Source organism: Anastrepha ludens, chromosome 5 (assembly GCF_028408465.1).
Source record: "Anastrepha ludens isolate Willacy chromosome 5, idAnaLude1.1, whole genome shotgun sequence".
NCBI classification, from domain to species: Eukaryota; Metazoa; Arthropoda; class Insecta; order Diptera; family Tephritidae; genus Anastrepha; species Anastrepha ludens.
In genome coordinates this window covers 37,629,471-37,653,903 of record NC_071501.1, presented here as the reverse complement: position 1 = coordinate 37,653,903, position 24,433 = coordinate 37,629,471, and the positions used below count along the sequence as shown (strand labels likewise).

Below are 24,433 nucleotides of genomic sequence, written 5' to 3'. Positions count from 1 at the left end.
ACAACGATTCCAGCCTTACTGAACATACGTTCGCTTTCTGTCGAAGTTGCTGGAACGCAGAAATATTTTTTGCAGCAATGCTGAAATGATTTATCTGATGAGATCTGTAATAATAAAATTTAATTAATACACATATTTAAACGCTGGAATTGACAAGTAAAATACAACCTTCCAATAATCTAAAGGGTTGGAGTTTGATTCCAAATGGTCTAGATTAAAATATTGACGAATTGACAATATGGAATCCACTGTATTAGTTTTATGTTTCAAACTTTTGTTTTTTTCCAAAAATTGAAAAAGGGATGTCTGCGATGTGGAGGTTGATGTTGGCAGGCGTGGTTCGTCGCAAGGGCGAGACTTCTGTGCGTTGAAAAAAGAAAGCTCGTTTTCCAAGAGTTTTTGAGCCTCAGTGATGTTAAATGGTGAGTGAAACGCTTCTTTTTTAAACCGAGGATCTAGCAAAGTTGCCACTCGAGGAACATTGCGAATTTCATATTGCAGTAGTCTGGACGATATGCCCTCCAATAAGCAATTGCAGCTTTCGCGACCTTCAACTGTTTTTAGGTCATTTTTTAACAATTGCAAATTATGCAGAAGTCCGCAAGTTATAGGAATTATTAATGATACCGTGACCAACGTTCGCGAAGAAGGTTGCAATGTTGCACATTCAAAAGGTTGCAATAAAATTTTTATGTCTTTTAAAATTAAAATTTCGTCAGCCGAAAACGGGGCAAGTCCCTTTGGGGTTGAAAGAAGAACACTGCTTATAGCATCATTTGTTTTAAGAATTCTTTCAATCATATGAAATGCGCTATTCCATCTTGTAGGGCATTCTTGCTTTAAACTGTATGGCTTCTCTGTATTTTGAGCTTCTTTAAACTTGGCGTAAGCTACTGTGCTTTTCTTAAAAAATCCCACAATACTTTTGCATTTCCCCATAATAACTTTTATTTTCTCTTGATTCAGGCATTGTTGAACTATTAAATTAATAACATGCGCAAAGCATGGCACATGTCTTTTTTGCAATATCTCACATGCTTTTATCATTGTTCTTGCGCTATCGGTAACAATGGCTGCAACTTTGTCCATAACTTCCCATTCAATTAGCACTGCACATAGAGAGTTCGCAATGTTTTCTGCAGAATGATTTTTCTCATTCTGTAACTTACTAGTCGAAAGTACTGCTGTGCGAAGTTTAAATTCTGGATCTATAAAATGGCAAGTTACGGTCAAATAAGCCTCGTTGGCTCGAGATGTCCAACAGTCGGTTGTCACAGCGCAATATTCCACTTCTTGCAAAATGCTTTTCAGTTTCATTCTCATGTTCATGAATAAATTATTATAACATGTTGAAAGCAATGTTGATCGTGAAGGCAATTCGTATCGGGGATCCAAAGCATTTACAAATTGCTTAAATCCCTCGTTTTCTACAATGTAAAATGGACGTAAATCGGAGCAAATGAAATTTAACAATGCGCTGTCCAAATCTCTCTTCCGTTTCGATGAGGCTTCATATTTTTTATCCAAATAAGCCGCCATATGTCCTGAAGCCTTTGGCAACTCACTCACCGTTAACGTTGGGTGTACCCGCTTTAAATGTCCCGCCATGTTGGTGGTGTTTCCGCTGGTTTGATAAATTTTACCACATTTTAAACATTTGGCAGTCTTGCCATCCGAGGACTTATTAAAAAAATTCCACACATTGGACTGACCATATCGCGCCTTTTTGGCTTGCGGCTCTTCCTCTTGCTCTTTTTCTTCAATGGTTGCCGCACTACAACCTACATACAAATGAGACAAAACACAGAGGTTAACTTGTAAAGAAGGCATCAGTTAATATATATATGTACATACCTTGCCCATTTGAAGCTCTAAGATATTTATGCATTATAACCACTGCCTGCCAACACCAATAACTCCAAAAATAACGCTCTAGCTTTTACTGCGTTTTTTTCTCAGTGATGGAAAAACTGGCAAAAACATCGAACATCGGAGAAAAAACATCGATGTTTTTTACGAAAGGAGAAACATCGATGTATCGATACTACATCGATGTTTCGCACAGCTCTAGTAGGAACATAATTTAATTGTAGTCAAAATCAAGATTTATCATCAATAACATATTTATTTTTATATTTTGTTATCTGTTACATCAAATAAGTCTATCTTTAATACATTTTACACAAACATTTCGGTTATGAGTACGCTTACATACACCTTTTTGGCAAAAACAGCACATCGTTTGATATACATAGTTCTTAGTTTTCGACTTCTCGCTATAACAAATGTGACATCTAGCTTTTCCTTCGATATTCGGAGGAACACTTTTGGATCTTTTTGGAGGAATGTTGAATGATCGTGATGAGCTCTCCCGAGATTCTGAAGGTTCACGGAACAGTGAAGATGTGGAATAGGCTTTTGAGCTACTGTGCTCCCCGACTGATTCATTTAGTGAATTGTTGCTAATAACAGAAAGCAAAGACGCCGCTGATTCGTTTCGTGGCACGCCTTTTCTCATTGTCATGTATGATTTTGCAAGAGATATTCCAAGCTCACGCAAGAAAACTCGTCGCATTGTTGGTTTGTTTGTTTGCCAATTTGGTTTCACATCTTTGAATATAATCAAAGCGTTTAAAGCTGAGATGTCGATCATATTTGCGAAAACCGCCAATGGCCATCGATTCGTCTTTCTTTTAGAACTGTAACAAGACAACATTTTGTCAACTGTATCCACGCCACCTATAACATAAAATGTTTAATGAAATCAAAATAAAAAGCATCGAAACGAGCCTTTTGTTTTATTATAGAATAAAAAGTATTAGAACAAACCTTTGGTTTTATTATAATGTTGAATGATTATTGGCAACTTTTTTCCATCAGATTCTACATCATTTGAAGCATGCATTGTGCTTTGCAGTACTACGCAATTGTCTTTTCTGCTGATGTATGATACGAGTGTTGTGTTTTCGGTGAATGCAAATGTTGACTTTTTTGCATTCTAAAAGTTTTGGTGGGATGCTTCTTTTGTTTTTTCGCATTGTACCGACCATTGTTAGCTGTTGTGACAACAATTTTTGACCAAGTTCATAAGAGGAAAGAAAGTTGTCCATTGTTATGTTATGCCCCTTCAATCCACGAACCAAATCCAAAACTACACGTTGACCTTGATTTTTTTCAGCTAAACCACCAACTGGCTTACCCAAATACGGTTGGATTTTCCAAACGTAACAAGTTTTAGAGCAAACTAATAGCCAAAATTAAATTCCATATCGTTCAGGCTTAGAAGGCATATATTGCCGAAACTTGCATCTACCACAAAAACCAAACAATTGTTCGTCAATAGTAACACATTCAGATAGATTGAAATAATCAGCCAATAGTTCAGACCATTTGTCGAATATTTCACGAATTGGAGCAAATTTGTCCGTAGAGCTTTTTTGACGTCTGCTCATAACGTCATCAAATCGTATAATACGATTCATATATTGAAATGTTTTCTTTGACATTATCGCTCTAAATATGGGACGTCCATATTCACCATCGAATAAATCCAACATTGTTTCATTCTTTGACCTAAATTATTACAATTATTACTAAAAATTAGATTCATTTTAAACATAGGCATATAAAAAACAACATACCTGTAAACTCCAGCCAAAATGAGTACACCGATATATGCATGTAACAAGTTTGAGTTGATTTCGATATAGTTGTCGTCATATTGCTCCTTTGCATATGCGTTTGACCACTTTAGAACAATATTCTCAATTGTCGGTGGGAAAAACAACATAAAAGCATCTTTGATGTCATCGATACGTGCTCTTGCATATCTTGTTGTGCCTGGACGCAGATTGATGACATTTTCATTCCGTAATCTTCCAGCACGATCGTGAACTGGTTGGGCATTCCATACTATACCGTCTTTTGAGACAAATAATGGATCCACCGTTCTCTCTTCAGATGAGACTCCTATTGCATCGACATCTTCAATTTGTTCCATTGCATTAAATTCAGAATCAGCTTCACTTAATTCTGATTCATCATTTTCTTCTGGCGAGTAATTTTCATCACTATCAGTAAAATCTTCAACATCCGAAACATTTAAAATAGCTTCAAGCTCTTCGTTAGTAAGATATTTCGGTCTAGCCATGTTGTCCTAATAAACGACAAATAAATTACTTTATAAATGTCAAACGAAATTCTATCTTTAAGAACGAGTACAATTACATGAACCTCTCGCACCCAAAGCAAACAGCACACTGACTTGCTTCTTCATTTCTTTGAAGCAATGAGTCATAGTTTCAGTGCTGCCAGAATCTTCCAAGCTAAAATTGCTAGATTTTTGAAGAAAAATTGCTAAAAGTTGCTAAAAATTTTCTGAAAATTGCTAGAAAAATTGCTAAGCCATTAAAATCTTAATTTTCAACAAATGTACATATTTATTTAATGAAACGTAGAAATTATTACTCAAAACACTTAAAAATAAAAAAAAACCAAACAATTTACATTTAAAATTCATTACTTAATCAATTTATAAACTAAATCAGTCTTAAACTAAAGGATACTTAAAATATTGTCTAGCTCGTCAGCTTCACATACATCAGAATATTTTTCACTGCTTGTTATTTGACTCAAATATTCATTTGGCAGGACATAATTATGGCAACATTTGCCATGTCTTTCTAGTCCATATCTGTAATAATATTCGAAGTTAAATATGTTCCATTTGTATTTTGGTGAAAATTATTCAAAATTAAGTCTTACCTTATATACATTATTGCATTTAATGTTTTAAGGCTCATGGCGTTGCGTAATTTGCTCTTAACGATGTTCATTTGTGAGAATATCCGCTCAACTTCTGCATTCGACCACGGCAGAGAAAGAATTTTTAAGGCGAATTCCGCTAAGTCGCTAAACGGATTATTATTTCCAGCGTCTTTGTACTTGATAGGTAGGTTGATAACTTCCGTCCAAAATTTGCTGGTGTCCTCTACAAACTCCCATTTTATAAAATTAATTTTTTCAATTTGCAATTGAATATTTTCAATGTTTTTACATTCAAAATATTCTAATACTTTGAAAATTTCTTTACTTTTTGAAACTTTTAGCATGTTTTGTACAGAAAATAAATTTACCAGTTGCATTATTTCTATATTATCTGGCAACCTAGAAATTGTAAAAAAATTATTGTAAGATATGAACTTAAACCAAAATTCCCATATTACCTTTCACGTAGTTGGATTATTAATTCTTTAACAAATTCCATGCAAATTTTTCTAATTTCCAGCTCCTGTGATAGAAATTGAGCCTCTTTAATTTTTTGCTCAAAAGCATAGCCCAAATACATATTAGGCACTGCTGCATTTTCCAAATCATCTTCTAAAATGTTAATTTCATGATCTGGTGATATTATTTTAGATTTAAGCGAATTTATGGCCACAATTACATCGGAAAGTATTTGGGTTGGGTTTCCATTCCATGCTTGGAAGTTTTTATTAAGACTTTGCATCTCTTTTAGAATTGGCTTTAAAAACACCAAATACAGATAATTTGTATCGTCTTTATACAATCCGTTTAGAATGTGAGCTTTGTGACACTTTTCAGTAGTAGCTGCTAACTCGAAATGCAGCTTCAGCTCCGTCCACTGATCCACGATACGAGAAACCGCACTCTCTATCGACAACCATCTTGTGTCACATACTCTCGGTATTTTTAAGGGATTCTATTGTATTAAATAAAAAAAAGCGATTAGTTTAAAATAGGAAAATCAAAGAAAACAGACATTTAACAATTACACACACAAAACAACAAAGTTTTACTGTATCTATCCATTTTTAATACATTAGTTATAGACAATCACAATTCGGATTATTTTTGGTTAATACATATATTTGTATGTGTACCTTGTTATCATTTATGCATTGATACACCTTTTTATAATTTAATTGGCGACTACAACTTTTCGAAAACCAGGAGTAAGTCTCATGCAAATTATGTTTTTCCTTACTGCAATAACATTTTTTAAAAAAAAAAAACGTGCTTCAGTTGAAGACGGAGTAAAAACTAAAACTTTATTCTATAAATTCCCTTATTTATATCTTTACAATTTGTTTACTTAAATCTATGTGTTTCACAATGATGGTTTGGCATTGCATCAGCCTGGTCAAAGAAGATATCAATTTCATTTTCAATTAATTTTTATTACGCAGCAGCATAATGCTGAGCTGGCGGATTTGTAAGATGCAAAATATGTTTTCTCAATTGTGTTTACATTTAGCATTGTAATGGGGTAAGTGGTCTGCCGTTAACTCCCCCTTCTCTAAAATGAATCGCCCTCGATTCAACGATTTCTTTTGATAGAATATTTATTTTATTTTGCAACTCAAAATATAATTTTTCTTGATTTCTTTGGAACTTTTCTTGCTTTTTCATTTGTATAAACAATATCAATTTATGAACTGTATATGCTATTATTGCCAGTGACATGAAGGTCAATAATGACATTGATTTGGGATTTTCAATATACGAATTTCCAATTTTTTCTAAGAAATTTATGTTAGTGAACTTTAAAGTGTCGTCATTTGAGTTTACAAATTCAAGTATTTCATAATTTTTAAAATGATTTTGTTTTATAAATTTTACAATTTTTCCTGTGGGGTTTTCATATGTTTTGTTATCTATATTCACACTTGTATTAAAAGTTATTAAATATGTACCATTTATTACAATTTTATTAACTGTATGTTTCCCTGAAACTAATATAGCCCCATCTCTTATTTTATCTATTTGTTTATTATTTTCTTTGATTTTAGTGCAAGCCAGCTTTTTATTTAACAAATTTATAAAACATGTATTTTGTAATTTTTGCTTATAAAAAATATTACTTATTTCAATTTTACATTCTTCAATAGATATAAATGTGTTATTACATAATGCTACTTCATTCTCAATTATTAATTTCCCATCATTTTGTGATATTGGTCTGGTTTCAAATAACGTACAAATATTATTTATTTTGGGATATTTAATATACAATATAATTAGATCTGATTTTTGTATGATTTTAAATGTTGAAACGTCTAATAAGTCTGTCAAGGTTACTGCTTGTAATTCGTTCTGAATTATTTCTCTTGTTTCATCTGTATGAAGTATATGTGAGTTTAATATTCCTCCTTTTGCTAATGTAATAGTTTGCAAAATATTTTGTAATTCATATATTATCATTTTAATTCTCTGTTTACGTATTATTCTTTCATGCGAAATTCCTGTGATACTGTTTACTAAATTCGTTAAACGTCGTATTTCCTTAAATATTTCAGAATTTGTCGTTAGTTGTTTATTGCTATTTTCAATTAAATCATTAATTTTATTTGAAATAAAAATGTAGTCGTCATGGTCAGGTGTGCCTGCTATCCACTTCCATACTGTACCTATTTCATTAATTCCTCTCTTTGTTCTAGTTTTTTCCAATTGAATTAAAGAAGATTCTATAATTTGGAGTTCTGATTCTATTTCTAGAAAGTCCGATGTAGAATAAGAATGTTTTTCTTTTTCTTGTAAAAAATATAATTTTTCTTCATTATATAAAGTTTCATAATATGTTAAATTTGTAACATGGAAAATGCTTCCAAACGATTCGTATAGCAATGCTTGTTCATTCTGTATTAAAATATATTCGTCGTTTGAGTAATTGATTATGTCCGCCTGGATGAGAGTAATAAAAGGTATGAAAAAATACCCCAAGTACATTTCCTATAAAATAATATAAAAAAAATTTTAACTTTTAATGTTATCCTTATGTATTATTCTGTTTCTGTTATTAATTACTACCTTATTTGCTAAGTTCTCTTTTACTTGTTGTCTCTTATATCTGGGCTTTAACTTATTTCTTTCACCTACAATTTTTTCATATATTACCTGACCAGAGTGGTATTCCTTATTTAATCTATTTTTGTTATGAATCGCAAGCATTTTCTTTTGCGCCTGCTCAAGAGTATCATGTAATTTTTCATGATCTATTTTATTATGAAAAATATCTGTTGGTCGGAATTTTGTAACGGAATGTATTGTAATATTATATTGTTGTGCAGCTCTTAGAACTGTTTCTAAATCACTTACTATGTTGTATTCCTCTTTTATACATCTAGCTATCTCTATTATCGTAGAATGAACTCTTTCAATTTGTCCATTAGTAATACTATGCCTTGGATTGCAAAAATATATTTCAATATTTAATCTCTGCATTAACGATTTGAATTGAGGTGTTGTAAAACTTGGCTCATTATCTAACGTTATTCGTTTCACATCTGGGAAAGTTTGAAGAATTTCTAAAACCTTTTCCTCAATATTAGATTTGTCTTCTATATTTTTTAATATTAAAAATTTTGAATAAGCATCAATACATGTGATAAACTTCAACCCCTGAGCATAAAAAATATCTAGGTGAAGCTGTTCTCCCTCTTTTTCTGGAATTGGAGCCTCTTTTATTGGAATTTTTTTCGGATGTCGATCATATTTGTTCCTATTGCACGTTATGCAATTGCGTACATATTCCTTCATTTTCTTTCTCATTTCTGGTAAAATTCTAAATTCCTCAAGGTTTTTACCCTGATTTCTCCTTTCTGGAGTTTTATAAGCTCTTACTAAGTGAGAGTCTTCACTGTTTTCATCAAAACTTTCATTGACTGCCTGATCTGAACCTTTTTCAGTTTTCATGGAATAGTTATCCCTTATATTACCTGAATATTCATCAGCTATTGCTTTAGGATCTTCAGGTGCCAAAGACAAACATTTATATGGCATACTTTTACCGGTAAATCCCTCGGTATATGCTGTAGAAATTTTCTGATCCACAGTGTTTATTTTATAATTAATTTTTTTATTATTTTTTCTTTTCTTATTGCCGGTATTTTCTTCGGCGGGCGCCTTAGGATCCTTTTGTCCCAAGGGGTTAAAATTTTCTTTTTTCTCATTTTTATTTTCATACTTTTCTTTTTTGTTGCAGGTACTATCATCTGCTGGCGCCTTAGGACCTTTTTGTCCCAAGGGGTTAACATTTTCTTTTTTCTCTGAGTTTACTCTTTCTTTATGGATGTTAATATTCATACTTTCATCCACCTTTTCGTTCTCATATTTTGTTTTGTAAATTATTTTGTTGCTACGTATATCGATACGTGCTTCTATTTTCTTTAAAAAATTATATCCTAAAAGGATGTCCGAATCCAAATTATCTATTTCATAGAATACTTGTCGAACTCCGAATAAATTTATTATATGGTAATATTTTATAATAGAATAACCATTTACAGTTCTCACTCTTTTATAAATGGCTAATTCATTTCTATTTTGATATACTCCCTGCTTAATATAACAAGAAGTTGCTCCGGTATCTACCAGTGCTTTCAATCCTTTATTGAGTTTTTTATCATAAACTATGATGTAGGGGAGGTCGTTCCCCTTTTCCCTAAAAAATGTTCTTCATTTAAATTGTTTATTTTAGGAGTTTTTCCTTGCGGTTGAAAGCTATTATTACTTTCTCTTCGTCTCTTGAAGCCTTGCATATGTTGGTTCTGAGACCCTGAACTTTGTTGAGTAGTATTTAACCCATTGCCTGAACTACTTGTCTGGGGTTTGTTATTCTGATTAAAATATCTGCCACCTTGTTGACCAAAAGGGTTGTAATTCTTATTGTATGACCTGGAGACAGATGGATCTACGTCCATTGGTTCTGGTTTTGGTACGTTATTCCTTGTTGGGAACCTCAAATTATTATTGGGATAATTTGTTGTCCTAGCTCTGCTTCTTTCATTTGCAAAATTTTTAGCAAATAATGCCCTTTGGTTGTTTGATTCTAGTTCCTGTGCTTTTGCCAAAGCATCAGGCAAATCCTGAGGATTGAGAGAAAATATTATGTCTCTTAAAGGTGCATTGAGACCAGTTACAAATATTCTTAAGGCATGATCCCTATTCTTTTTATTAAGTTCTTTGGCTATATCGGATGAGCTACTATGAGTCATTATTGTTTTATTTATGAGTAAGGTCAATTTTCTATTGACCAAATTATAATACTCGACAACTGTCATTGATCCCTGGCGTAAGACACTCAGTTCCTGTTCTATAATGTGTATCGGCCGTTTGTCTGAATAAGCAAAATCTAATCGCGCAATTATTGCATCAAAATTCAACACCGTACCATGATTGGTGAGCGTGTCATTCGCATCTTGTGTGATCTTGTTTCGCAAAATAGTAAGGGCTGCAAAGTATCTTCTACTTTTCCTTGTATACAGGCTCATAGCATTATGTGCTGCCTCCCTCCAACTAACGTAAGAATTTAATTTCCCTGAAAAATCTGGAAGGGATTTAACAACATCAAGAGATTCTTGGCACTGTATATTTTCGTCAATAGACTCAGTCACATAATCCGTCACCCTACGAGTATCTATCTCAACTTGAGATCGTAATCGTTCAACTTCCTGCCTTAAATTTATTGTGCTCTCCGCAATCAATCTTGTAATTAAATCAACTGTTAAGTCAGCCATTTTTATATCTTATTCTTTTGTTCACTTTTCTTAAAATTTTTCTTAAATAATATAGGGCACTTTTCAATTTTATGATCCCCACTACATTAAATCAACTGTTAAATCAGCCATTCCTATATTTTATTATTTTGAATACTTTTTATTCTTTTGTTCACTTTTCTTAAAATTTTTCTTAAATAATATAGGGCACTTTTCAGTTTTATGATCCCCACTACAATATTCACAATATAATAATTTTGAATATTTTATTTCACTGGGAGTATTCCCCATTTACTTATTATATGTATATGGTATAACTTACATATCTCATTTTTTATCTTCGGTGCATTTGTGTCTCCTCTTCTGCGAAGAACGTGCTGCGCCAGGAAAATGCTCGCTACAAGGAGCGCTGCCAAATCGGGCAAAAATGTCTTGTCGTTTCTATCACGGGGAGTTGCTGCAAAAGCTGCAAGCCAAGCCGCTGCTGGTGTTAATGGCAAAATTGTTGCTGTTTTTGGTTGAACCGGAGCTCGATGCCTGCACTGCGATCACTTTTAAACGCTCTGGAAGTGGAGAACAAGGCCCGTTACGTTGGGCGCCAATTATGTTTTTCCTTACTGGAATAACATTTTTAAAAAAAAAAACGTGCTTCAGTTGAAGACGGAGTAAAAACTAAAACTTTATTCTATAAATTCCCTTATTTATATCTTTACAATTTGTTTACTTAAATCTATGTGCTTCACAATGATGGTTTGGCATTGCATCAGCCTGGTCAAAGAAGATATCAATTTCATTTTCAATTAATTTTTATTACGCAGCAGCATAATGCTGAGCTGGCGGATTTGTAAGATGCAAAATATGTTTCCTCAATTGTGTTTACATTTAGCATTGTAATGGGGTAAGTGGTCTGCCGTTAACTTGCACAAGAAATTCCGGGTTGTCCGGTAAAACTTTTGTGCACGACTTTGTAACAGCTAGTTGAACTGAATGACATACACATTTTAAAAGTTTCAGAAAGGGAACTGATTTCCTCAACTCTGTGTATACACTCTTTTTGGAGCCAGTCATTACATTAGCGTTGTCAGTGCCTATGCCAATTAAATTGGATATTTTTAAATTATTTGATAAAAGCAAGCTTTTTACAGCATCTGCTATGGAAATGGCGTCTCCAGCATCGATTTGCTCGAGTCCTAGAAACGTTGATAATACATCCCATTTACTCTTACTGAAGTAACAAATAGCAACTCCTTAAGATTTAACAATATTTACAATTACATATTAATTAACATAAATACATGTACACTCGTCAGAAAAAGTTAACGTACACTGCATGCATTCATTAAAAAAGTATAAAAAATGTATTTATATTTGGATTGAATAAAAAAAATTTGTACTTTATTTACAGGTTAGAGTTCAGTCATTTAGCACAAGATGATTTAAAAAGCATAAATTTAAATTCAGTTTCAAAGTAATAATAAAAACAAAAATCATATGAAAAATACTTCAGAAAAAGTTAACGTACACTGTACATAACTTTAAAATAAAAATTAGTAAATAAAATAATAAAACTTATTAATAGCTTGTAGGGTATCCCCTACGTCTTATAACTTCTGCTAAACGTTTTGGCATAGATTTGACCAACTTTGACGTTTCCTCTGACGTAATTTTGCCCCATTCTTCAGTAATTACGTCCTTCAGCATTGTTTTTGAGGTTATGTTATGCTGCCGAATCTTTCGTTCTAATAAATCCCAAAGATGCTCACTAGGATTGAGATCTGGTGATTGTGGAGGTGTATGCAATTGTTTGGGTACATTATACAGGAGCCAGAGTTTAACTATTTCTGCAGTGTGCTTAGGGTCGTTATCTTGTTGGAACACAAATCCGTTCTCTAAGCCTATTTTGGTAGCACTCTGCCTCAAGTTCGATTTCAGAATATCCAAATATCTGTACTTATCCATAGTTGATTCTATAAATTCAATATTACCCACTCCGTTATATGCCATACACCCCCATACCATTACGCCTCCGCCGCCGTGCTTAACAGTTGGAGCAAGATTCTGTCTGTCGAGAGCTGTTCCTTGTTTTCGCCATACCAGTTTTCGTCCCGTAATTCCAAATATGCAGAATTTGCTTTCGTCGGAAAATAATACCTTTTCCCAGAAATCTAGGGGCTTGCTGATGTGTTCTTTGGCGAAAGCAATACGTTTCTGTCTGTTTATTAATGACACAAACGGTTTCTTGCGTGCAACTCGGGCATGATAGCCACTTTTCTTTGGAATTTTACACACAGTATCACTGCAAATGATTTTTTGAAACCTTTCCTCAACGTCTTTTGCAATTTTTGAAGCCGTAAGTTTTGGATTTTTTTGAACTTCATTAATAATATGGCGTTTTTCTCTATCAGTAAGCGTACTAGGGCGTCCTGAACGCGGCTTGGAAGTTGTGGAGCCTGTCGATTTATAGTTTTTGATAACTCCTTGGACTGTAGAATGAGTCCTTCCTACAGTTTTTCCAATTTCGCGTAAATATTTCCCTTCATTCCATAGTTTTATGATGATATCCCTTTCATCGGAGCTTGTTGCTTTTCTTTTTGGAGCCATTTTACAAAACTGCTGAATATTACACGCACTAGCTAGAAAATAGTTTAGATATACACCTTAAATGCTTTTTATTCAATTTTGTTTAAAACGTAATAGGGGAAGCCCCGTGCTTTGTGCTGTACGTTAACTTTTTCTGCGGTGGTAATGCCACATTTTTTAAATATTAATCGCTAAATCAAGAGTTGCCACAGTTTTTCTATTAAAATTACATTTGAATGATTACTCAATATTATGTGATGGTATTGAAATTAAAAAAAGTTTTGTTTATAAAGAATCTTATCATTCAGAGCCAAGAAAAGTCCGTACCGGGCCGTGTACGTTAACTTTCTCTGACGAGTGTATATACAAGCTAATATTTACTTAGACAAAAAGCTTACCAAGAATTTTTTCGACGCTGATGTCAGTAGACTCGTCCAATAGAAGACTAAAGCCTGAGTCTCCGATGTCGCTTCTTAAATCGCTAATAAAAAGCATTGCCAGTACATTTTTAATGATGTAGGTGCACTTCGTTCTGCCTAGTTTTATATTTGCAGCAGCTTTGCAAGCTGAAAACTGCTCAACACACAACTTCGACAAATGATCACTTGTCGCAATCGCTGAGTGTTTGGCAATATGCAGACATAGTGCTGCTTCCTGCTCCTGCGTTTTGGTCGACTTTGGAACGAAATGCAACTTATTTTTCTGGGTACATGCGCCCATCACAGCTACATGTTTTTTTGAGGCAGCGTGGTGGCGAATGTCAAAAAGCTTTGCGCCTATTGAGGATTTGCAGTAGGCACAATATGCTCGCGTTGGATCAGTGCAATCCTTGCGAATCCATTGCTTAAACTCCTCGTCTTGAAGCCAGGCATCACGAAAATTTTGCTTGTAGACTTTTGGCATTTTGATCGCTTTGCTATCACCAAACAAATTCAAAGAGTTACCATACACAATAAAGTTGTTCATATTAACGAACCACTGAAATAATGTTCCGATATCTTTGCGAACCGCTTTCATCGTAATTTGTGCAATCGATGACAAAAAGGTATAAAAAATGAAAAAACTCTGAAGAAAAATATAAAATTTGCGTTTTTTATAACAAAATTGCTAAAATTGCTAAGAAAAAATAAAAAGTTGCTAGATTTGTGGCTAATAGCATTTTATAAAGAAAAGTTGCAAATTTTTTTAAAAGTTGCCAGATCTAGCAACTAAATTGCTAAACTGGCAGCACTGCATAGTTTCAACAAGCATTCGCTGTCGATCGTTGTGTAAATTTTTTGAATCGACAAGGCACAACAGCAGTGCTGCCGCAGCTGCGGTGCGGCCGTTTAAATACAGACATGCACGCTTATCAGTGTGTAGACGTGCAACAACATGTTTTTATTTTATAATACGTACATAGTTTCTCAGAAAATCAAAAGACATGAACGTTTTACGACAAAAAATGCTGTTCCTAGTGCAAACTACATAGAAATAACATATGTGTGGAAAACCAGGGTAAGCAATGTCACTTTTTAAATATCTGTTTATCAAAAAATATTTTTTAATCAATAAATGCGTTTTTTGTGCTAAATTTATGCGGCAGGAAATGTCAAGAAATTTCATGAACATCGCTCAAAAAATTGAACTTTATTAAAGTGAATATTTTAATTATTAACTTATATAAAGAAGAATTCAGCAAAAATACTAAAAATTAGACCTTTTCCTTACATTCAGTTCTGTTTAAAACAAGACAAACTTAAATTTAATTTTTGTACTGAACTGTCTTTTTCCTCTTTTGCCAATACATTTTTTATTGTGCTGGTGCACTTCTTTCTTCCGAGCTCAGAGTGTTTTATTATTTCAGAATCCGGCACGATTTCTTTTAAGAGTGGGATTAAATGGTCCACCACTTGCAGCGCGACATTATGCTCAGCGAAGAACATGATAAGTCTTATTGCGAAATTTCTGGAACCATTTGGTTTACTCGACTTTTTCTAAAACAAAAAAAAAACTGTTTATTTCAGGTGTCTTTTTCATTGCCTTCATATTTTTTTGGTGAATTTTTTTTCGGCGTGTTTCTGCAAATTAGACTTGCCGGAGTCCAAAACTTTGTCGCACGCAGCGCATTTGCATTTGAATGGATCGTTAGCCACAGCTTCCAACCAGCCACTAAAATTTTCGTCGTCAAGCCACTTGTGATTGACCTTTTGTTTCCGATACTTGCGTTGTTTTTCCTGGTGCTTCTCCGAAGAGTCCGTCGAAGAGGAGGAGCTCATATCTGTAAAATATATGCATTTTAAATATAAAAAAAGCTAAAACTAAAATAATTGCACACTTACTTCAAAAGTGAAAAGCACCAGCAAAACGCGGGACAACTAGCAATTTTCGCGTGAAGAAAAAATCGCGTTAGCGTTAACGAAGAAAAAAATGGTAATGTTGGCGTATTAACGCTTTTAAAACTATGCTGCCATAAGGAAAAAAATTCTGGCATGAAATCTTACTGCGGATTTTTATTTTAAATTAATTTTTTTAATTTTTCACGCTGTTTTAAAATTTTGTCTGTCCTTGAAAATCCCCTACATTTACATAATTTAAAAAATCTGTCCTTTTCCTTACACCCACATTTTTCGACAAAAATCCCTACATGTAAGAAGTCTGTATGATCCAAGAAGCTTTTTTCTTGGAGGGCGAAACCGAAACATCTGGGGGTGTATATCCAGTGCACAATAGAAAAAAATGTCAAAATCCAAAATATATGCGTACATGCAAAAACTTGCGAAATCACTTGCGAACCAAAAAAAATGTACTGAACTGCTTGATGTGAGCGATAAGACTAATTCATTTATTGAAATTCATGCTAATTATGTACAGGCGAAAGATTTATCAGACCAAAAGAGAATTAGAGAGCAATAATCAGTAATATTGACTATATATATGTGTGTGTGTACATATGCAAATTTACAATGAGTGGAGGTTTATTTGAACATATTGAGTGTTAATTAGGTGTAAGTTAATTGAGTAGTTATTGAAGCGTAAAGGGTGATCCAACAAAGTCAAACTGTCTCAGTCAACACGATATTACAGTACAGTGCACACTCGAAAAACGCGAACCGAATGTGATCCAACAAATATAATAACTTTAAGTTTTGATGAAAGTAGAAAAACCCATCCCGGCTGATGCAAGTCTTTATAGCCATGTTGCCCAAATACCTATTCTGTGACCAATCCATATGCATGTAGGGCAGTTGGTTATGTGCAACTATCACCATTCGTATTCATCAGTTGGTTGTACTAAAGTACCTTTTTACCTTTACCTTTTTAAAAGTAGGAGAATTTCTGTTGCTATTTTATTTTGTAGTTGAGTATTTCGATTCGCTTATTTGTGCAGTCGGCGAATTGCATAAACAAGCTTCTTGGGAACATTTCGAAAAGGATATCGAGTTCTTTTGCACTTCTATAAATTTTAGCAAGAATAGTTGGCAGTTCCAAATACGGAAGAGTTTTTCCGGGAATGAAATTAGCATTATTGTTGTCCCATACTAAATATGCTGCGATTGACTCTTGCATTCCCTCAACACGTTATTCTGGCACGGTAAGGTCACAAAACATTTTGAGCATGCAAACTGCAAACGCTAATTAAAAATGTCTAACTTTACTATGACAATGTCACATTTTATTTACATTTCACACAGGCGTTGCCAAATCTCTAAACTTAAAGGCCTGAAAAATGCTGATTTTCAATATTTCTTTTTTTGATAGCCAATTGGTTTATTTTACAAAAATAAAAGCCTAGCACTAATACATTTTGACTTTAGCAAAATTAAAAAAAAATTGTTGTGTGGAGCCTGTTTCTCCAGAAGTCCCTTGTGGTGATCATCACAAGTCTTTTGTTTTTTTAAATTAACAATATGGCGGCCTCAGGAAATATTTTCCAGATTTTCGAGAAAAAAACGATAATTAATTGTTTAAAAAGAAATCGGAATTTTTGAAAAAAAAAAATCCTTCGATCAGGCACGAGCAGTATATATTTTATTGAAATCTACCAAGCGGTTTTTAAGTTACAGTGATCACCAGTTCAAAAAACATAGTTTGTGTGTCATCTATTCCTCGGCCATATAATAGTTCTTCAGCCGCCATAACAGCTTCCAAAATATATTCATACATATCCAAAATATCGATTTGCTGTTGCCTACGTAGCATTCTACCTTCTCGAGTGTTATAGTTAGCGCGCTTATCTGCCACTTTCATACGTACAGCCTCCAGCTACTTGCTGTCGAACGCTCCGGAGTGCCCAAGTGCCCTTTCTTAATTGTTGAATAACTCGAAAAATATTTTTCGGATTCACTTAAAATTTTTACACAATATTTTTAAGATATTATACTTTAAGAAAATGCAAAAAAATCAATTTTTTTGACATTTCTGACTACCCCTAAGCCCTTAAGGAGCAAACTACGCAAAAAGTGTAAATAAATGAGGTATAATATAAAAGTCGGTCAAATTTTAGACAAGATCGAGATTATGCAACAAAAAAAAAGCAATGGAAAAAGAAGAGTATCGTGGACACAGCTGCATCTCAGTGTACAAGATTAACCAATTGCTGCACGGGAAATTTGTGGTATTATAATTATTAAAAGCTAACACGAAGAGCACCATTGAACTTCTCTGATGGATTATTATTTGAACATTTTATTATTTAGTAGAATTCTCACTGATAGCACTATTTTTTGTCTTAGATGCACGTATTACTACAAAAACTAAGAAACAAAATAGATGTTTAATCATTTTCAAACTAAAAAGGTTGCAAATATGTTTCCCAATTTTTATTTCCGTACCTCTACTACTTGTTTGAGACCAATTAAGATAATAGATTTGAGATCAAGTTGGGAATTAAAGAAACATAATTAATGTTACTGAAACATAATTATGTTATGTATGTATATGAGGCTTTCTCTGAAAAAAAAGCCACTTGAAAAAAAAAGTTCTTTATTTTTTTTGGCAATAATATATCTTATAGTATATGTAAAAACTAAAATAAAAAATATGGTTTTAGGTCCGTGTAATGCGGGGTTGCCATACTGTCAGGGGTCAAAGTTTTTTGCAAAAAAATTTTCGAACCGCCATAACTTTTAAACGAATAAACGGATTTTAAAACACCTTAAGACTCTTTTGTACAAAATTTCTTAAACTTTAAAACTGTGTATCATAAAAAATTTTTAAATTAATATTTCATTGAAAAAAATTTAAAAAAAATTTTTTTTTGAATTTTTAACCACTTATGCCCCCTTCGATTTTTTTCAAAAATACCCCAAAATGTTCCTTATTTCATCACCTTTTTACCCCCCAAAGGGAATTTTGGGACAGCAATATTTGTATGAGTTACAAATAAAAAACCAACTCAGTGCAACGCTCTCAATCTAACCAATCTATTTGTTTGACTACAAATTGCAATAATTTATCAGAAGCTGTGAAAAGGAAGTAAAAAATAAGACAAGCAAACAGGATTCCTTAGATTACAAGCTGTTGCTATGATGAAAAATCATTGATTTATGGACTTTTATTATCTGCATTTAGCGTAACCCAGGATTAACGACGTGGACGTAGCAGACATTTAATCCCTTTTTTATTTTTTAATTTTTTTACATTTTTTTTATTTATTTTTTTGTTTTTTTATTATTTTTAAACTTTTTTTGTATTTTTTCAATTTTATAATTTTTTTTTTTTTGGTTTTTTAGTTTTTTAAGTAAAATAATTATGTATATTGAATCTTAACTTGATGTTCATGTGCTTTTGCGTTTACGTCCACGCTTTGGTGGAAAAACTACAGATTCTTCAGAGAAACTAAATGTTTTTAATAACAATTCTTCGTTACCGATAGGGATAAATGCGTGATACTTTTGGGTACCATTAATTCTGTTTGCTAAAGAAAATCTGACTTTCAAGGAATTTTCGAGCACATTTTGTTCTTTTTTTGAAGAAAAATACACGAAAGTTCGTTCAAGATTTTTCTTTGCCCAATTGAAAAGAGCTTCTGCTGTCAAAATTTGTTGGGAAGGTGGAAGTTGTAAGCTCGCTCGAGCTGCCAATCTTTTTAAATTTCCACCAATACCGTCACAAGGACCTTTCCCATGGGCAGTTTCATGGAAGTGCCATTCAGCATCCACTCCAAAGTCCTTCTTATGATTCAACAAATTAACAAAGTTAAATCGATTCTTATAATGTTGTGCTGCTCCATCAGTAAAATATATTATTTTATTTATCGATAAACTTTGCTCCTTTAAATGTTTCATAAGAATCTTCTGGAATGCATGCACAGCTACAGTATTATGCGTGAGATCATCAGAAAGAACAACTATACTGTTATGTTCAAGTTTCTGATTTTTAACATAATAGTACACAGTTGTATGAATGGAAACTTGATTGTTGTTCCAGTGGAATGACTGATCAGCATTTTGAGCAACGAATGCATAATTCTCTGCAAAATCGCATAATAATAGCAATTCTCCTTCTTTTAGATTTTTTTTCAGATGCTCTAAATAGCTTGCTTGCTGTCTAGCAATAAAATCGTGATTCCTCAAAACTGTCAATTTCTCACACAAAGTTTCAACAAATTCATTACTATCCTGAACTTGAAATATCAACGTTGAACGGTCTGTGCTTTCCCAAATTTGAAACTCAATTTTATTAATTCCGTTAGTCTCGAAAATCTCATTTAAATGGTCTTTTATAATATCAATATTATTTTCGCATTTTTTACATTCTCCAGAATGACATTGAGGTGTCGCATTTTCACAGACCATGATTTTTAAGCAATCTTTATAAGAAGTAAGTTTTAAAACACTGGATTCAGTCAAAGAAGGTATAGATGCTCCGTCAATCATTAAGTGCACATTTTCGTGGTAAGTACATACACAAACCGAATGTGTTCCACATGATCCCGCAAGAACACAATGCCTCGGTCGCAATCGGGCGAAGGTGGAAAATCCTATCTTACAATTCGGATGTTCTAATATAATTTAAAAAGATAATAAAGTTCCGAAAGGTTACATAAAATTAAACGCTTTTGTACATGAACACGTTTTCCATCGGATTGATTTACAGGAACGAAATCTTTTTTACCTTGCAAAAGACGACTATTTGTGTCCTTTTCATAAAAACTAATAACCAACGTTTTAATTTCTTCAGATAATGAATTTCCATTAATTTTATCGCTTTTTCCTTCTCTTGCTTGTTTGACGAGTTGGCGTGAACATCCAAATATCTTTGCTACTTTTCTTTCTCCCCATAAATCTGGTACAAGTTTTAATAATTCATACTTTTCAAATCTACTAATCTGTGGATCATTGAATTTATTTTTTAATTTTTCAATAATTTGCAACAAATCAGCGGAATCATTACCGTTATTAGTAGATTTATCATCTTTAGCAAAAGAAAAATCTGAATCAGATTCGTTCTCACAATCAGATTCAGATTTATTCTCAGACTCAAATTCGTTCTCAATCTTAAATTCTTCCAAATTCTTTAAATCTGTAGACGATGCAGAAGATTTAGGTTTAGATTTACATTTACCAGTAACTTTAGGCCAACCTTCTTTCATAAGCTGTTTACGACATTTATCACACAAATACAAACTGTGAGGTACGTTTTTTCCAACAATTTTTCCACTATTGACCTTACGTACATTCTTATTTTTATGATATTCATATTGAAAAGGATTATAGCACTTAGTAAAAGGCATAATTAAAAAAAAAAATAAATAATATGTAGTGAAAAAAAATACTTACTGTAGAAAACTCTTTCAATGCGATAATCGTAGAAAATGTTACACTTTGTTAGGCACGGTACTTATAATACGCGTGAATAAACTCGGTTGTAAGAAGGCATACAGCATAGCCACCTAGCGGGAATTTTAGGGTACTTGAATTCTCCAATTTAAACTATGTAGTTAGTATTGGACAATTATCAGTATTGGACAATTTTAAGGACTTTGTTTTCCATTTATGGACATGAAATCTCTTTAATTTCTTTTACAAAATTCCTAAATAATAATTTTTCTTACATTTAGTAAAGTATGATGGAAAAAGATAATAATATAATGCAGTAGGGATGATAGTAGAGCATTTCCTTGGATTAAGAGCGTTGCACTGAGTTGGTTTTTTATTTGTAACTCATACAAATATTGCTGTCCCAAAATTCCCTTTGGGGGGTAAAAAGGTGATGAAATAAGGAACATTTTGGGGTATTTTTGAAAAAAATCGAAGGGGGCATAAGTGGTTAAAAATTCAAAAAAAAATTTTTTTTAAATTTTTTTCAATGAAATATTAATTTAAAAATTTTTTATGATACACAGTTTTAAAGTTTAAGAAATTTTGTACAAAAGAGTCTTAAGGTGTTTTAAAATCCGTTTATTCGTTTAAAAGTTATGGCGGTTCGAAAATTTTTTTGCAAAAAACTTTGACCCCTGACAGTATGGCAACCCCGCATTACACGGACCTAAAACCATATTTTTTATTTTAGTTTTTACATATACTATAAGATATATTATTGCCAAAAAAAATAAAGAACTTTTTTTTTTCAAGTGGCTTTTTTTTCAGAGAATGCCTCATATATAGTTACTGTTGTACAGAAAAATATTATTTCTTTTTAAGAATGCTGGGATTCTCCAATTGGTTGGTGAGTCGTTGAGAAACAACAATGGAGATTTCAAAAAGATGCTAATTCTCAACTTAATCTCAAGTAAAGCTCAAACCTGTATGTTTTTGGGATATTTGAATTTTATAATACCAGTTTTTTGTTTCGGTATGATTCATGCCATAGGGTATATTCAATAACGCATTATAATGCGCAACGTACTTTTGCAGTGTTGGCAATGCGTTCAGAAATGCAAATATGGCAGTACTGCAAATGCATCGCGTTCCAAAACGCCATTTTTGTATCAAACGTCGCGCATTATTTGCAGGAAAAATTTCAATACTGCCAATCTATCAATTGCAACACTTGTCACATTGGCAGTGCTGCCAGCGCTGCAATTACTGCGCATTTATAATGCGTTTCTGAATATACCCATATTTAACGACATGTTGTGAAAGCTTTTGTTGACAGCTAACTGCGGAATAGTACCTTAAAAAATGCACTATTTTTCCTTTAGTTTTAAGGTGCAACAATTTACTGCAGGGTATACAAGTGCGCAAGTCCCCTAATTTATAAATACAGTTATATTTTTATGCAAAATAAATGTTTATGATAATACATATGTGCGCTATTTATGGCAAGCTGCGCCTAAAAAGGGAATATTTGTATACATTTGTTTGTACCTACCACCTAAATGTAAATTCTAAGTATCTTATTCAGAATATTTCTGTATACATTGTAATATATATGAATGTTTCTACAAAGTAGAGCACATACAGATTTATAGTCAAAAACAAAACTTCTTAAATGTGAAAAAAAAAAAAAATAAAATAAAAAAATTTTGTTTTCATAACTTTGTTTTTGGAATGGATAAAATGTATTTTTAGCGGTAAGTACATATGTACATATTTATAAACGATTGGGAGATTATTTAAATCATTCAATAAACTTTTAATGTTATAAATTTATGGAGCAAACTGTATATAAGCTGGTTACAGCAAGATTTTTTATATTTTAATGGACTGTTTTAATTGAACTTGATCGATTTATTATACTAGGTTGTTCAATAAATTTAGCGCTTCAATAAGAACGAGCGTTGCTATTAGCGTAAATTTTTTGTTGTTATGTTTTCACACTCTTCATATCAACGTACTATGTGAAGTTTCACTTCAATCTGTCCATTAATTCTTTGATTACAAGCAATTTGGTATCTACGTGTCGCAGTATTTTCTACAATGGAAAAAATGAAGCATCGTGCAGTGATTGAATTGAAGCCTTGACGATGATTCACATCAAGAACGTCCAAAAACAGCAACAACATCGAAAATCTTGAAAAAATACAGGATATCATACCGGAAAATCATCGAGTGACTGATAGAGATTTGGTAGAAGCTCTAGGCAGTGTAAGCAATATTTTGACTGAAGTAATGTGTTTCTCAGGAAGCTAAGTGGCACATTGGATACTATTATACCTTCTGCTCAAATATGAACGAGACGTTATCAATAAAACGGTCCGCGGATGTGATATGTCACATAGTTTGTTTTCTGTGCTACTGTAAACAAGTCAAGCTCGAGTGTGTTCTTCGAATTCTCTTTTATGACTTCAATTGTCTCAAAATGTTTTCCACGGAGCGGCAACTTGAGCTTGGGAAACAGGAAAAAGTCACATGGAGCCATATCAGGCGAATACGGTGCTTGCGGAACGATATTAACATTATTTTTGTTCAAATAATCGCGAACAAGACGTGATGTATGAGCTGGTGCATTATCGTGATGCAAGAACCATGACTTGTTGTCCCACAATTCCTTCCTTTTAAGACGAATGTTCTCGCGCAAACGCTTTAAAACGTCTAAATAATATTCACCGTTAACCGATCGGCCTTGCGGAAGGAACTCCGAGTGCACCACACCTTCGTAATCGAAAAAAACAGTCAGCATAACCTTAATTTTTGAGCGACTTTTGGCGTGGTTTTTTGGGTTGATATACAGCCCTCTTTGAACGATTTGTACCACTGGAAAATACGTGCACGCGATAGAGCAGAGTCCCCATAGGTTGTCTGCCACATTTTTAAGGCGTCTGAAGCCGAAATTTTGTTGGAATAACAAAATTTCAAACAAATTCTTTGTTCAACTTGAATTTCCATCGTTAAATTCGAAGAACACACTCGAGATTGACTTGTTTACAGTAGCACAGAAAACAAACTATGTGACATATCACGCTGAAATTTGCCATGTAAGCTTTTAACAGTCCTACCAAAAAACAAAAAAAATGATTTTTGCCATATGTCATCCGCGGACCGTTTTATTGATAACGTCTCGTTCATATTTGAGCAGAAGGTACATTCGTGAACAATAGAACAAAAACAAATGTTCACTGCCTGCTCGTTCATTTTAAACAAGCCTTCGACAGTGTTAAAAGAGATAGATCCAGCACATGCTGTTTATTCTTGGAATACCAGCCAAAGTAATAAGGCTCGTTATCGCAACGCTCATAAGTACACAAGTAAAAGTGACCATTCAAGGGAAGCTCACAGAGTCGTTCTCTACTGAATCTGGTGTAAAACAAGGTGATGCCTTATCAACAGTCATAAGGCAACAAAGGTGATACCTTGACTACTAAAGCAACCCAAATATAGGCTTACGCAGATGACATCGCTATTCTCTCAAGAAATAGGACTGATTTAAAAGAAATTTTCTTAAAAACTAACAAAATTGCGAACGGTATT

General features: G+C 33.1%; 2 protein-coding genes across 2 annotated transcripts; both read right to left on the bottom strand.

Annotated features, from left to right (window-relative positions):
- Positions 1 to 455: 455 nt before the first annotated feature.
- LOC128864667 (E3 SUMO-protein ligase ZBED1-like) lies at positions 456 to 2,067 on the bottom strand. The gene is made up of 3 exons (XM_054104423.1): positions 1,855 to 2,067; positions 628 to 1,781; positions 456 to 554 (listed from the first exon to the last, which is right to left on the bottom strand). The coding sequence occupies exons 1-3, from the start codon at positions 1,886 to 1,888 to the stop codon at positions 456 to 458; spliced, it is 1,287 nt and encodes a 428-aa protein (XP_053960398.1). The 5' UTR covers positions 1,889 to 2,067.
- Positions 2,068 to 4,534: 2,467 nt separating this feature from the next.
- Positions 4,535 to 5,509, bottom strand: LOC128864666 (uncharacterized). The gene is made up of 3 exons (XM_054104422.1): positions 5,226 to 5,509; positions 4,765 to 5,166; positions 4,535 to 4,693 (listed from the first exon to the last, which is right to left on the bottom strand). The coding sequence occupies exons 1-3, from the start codon at positions 5,507 to 5,509 to the stop codon at positions 4,555 to 4,557; spliced, it is 825 nt and encodes a 274-aa protein (XP_053960397.1). The 3' UTR covers positions 4,535 to 4,554.
- Positions 5,510 to 24,433: the final 18,924 nt, after the last annotated feature.

Bases quoted from the DNA above. Each gene is read 5' to 3' on its own strand.
- LOC128864667 (XM_054104423.1), bottom strand. From the start codon at position 1,888: ATGCATAAATATCTTAGAGCTTCAAATGGGCAAG. The intron at 1,782-1,854 runs GTATGTACATAT...ATTTGTATGTAG, and splicing joins TAGAGCTTCAAATGGGCAAG to GTTGTAGTGCGGCAACCATT. The intron at 555-627 runs GTATCATTAATA...ACCTAAAAACAG, and splicing joins CTTCGCGAACGTTGGTCACG to TTGAAGGTCGCGAAAGCTGC.
- LOC128864666 (XM_054104422.1), bottom strand. From the start codon at position 5,509: ATGCAAAGTCTTAATAAAAACTTCCAAGCATGGAATGGAAACCCAACC. The intron at 5,167-5,225 runs GTAATATGGGAA...TACAATTTCTAG, and splicing joins ATAATCCAACTACGTGAAAG to GTTGCCAGATAATATAGAAA. The intron at 4,694-4,764 runs GTAAGACTTAAT...ATATTATTACAG, and splicing joins AATGCAATAATGTATATAAG to ATATGGACTAGAAAGACATG.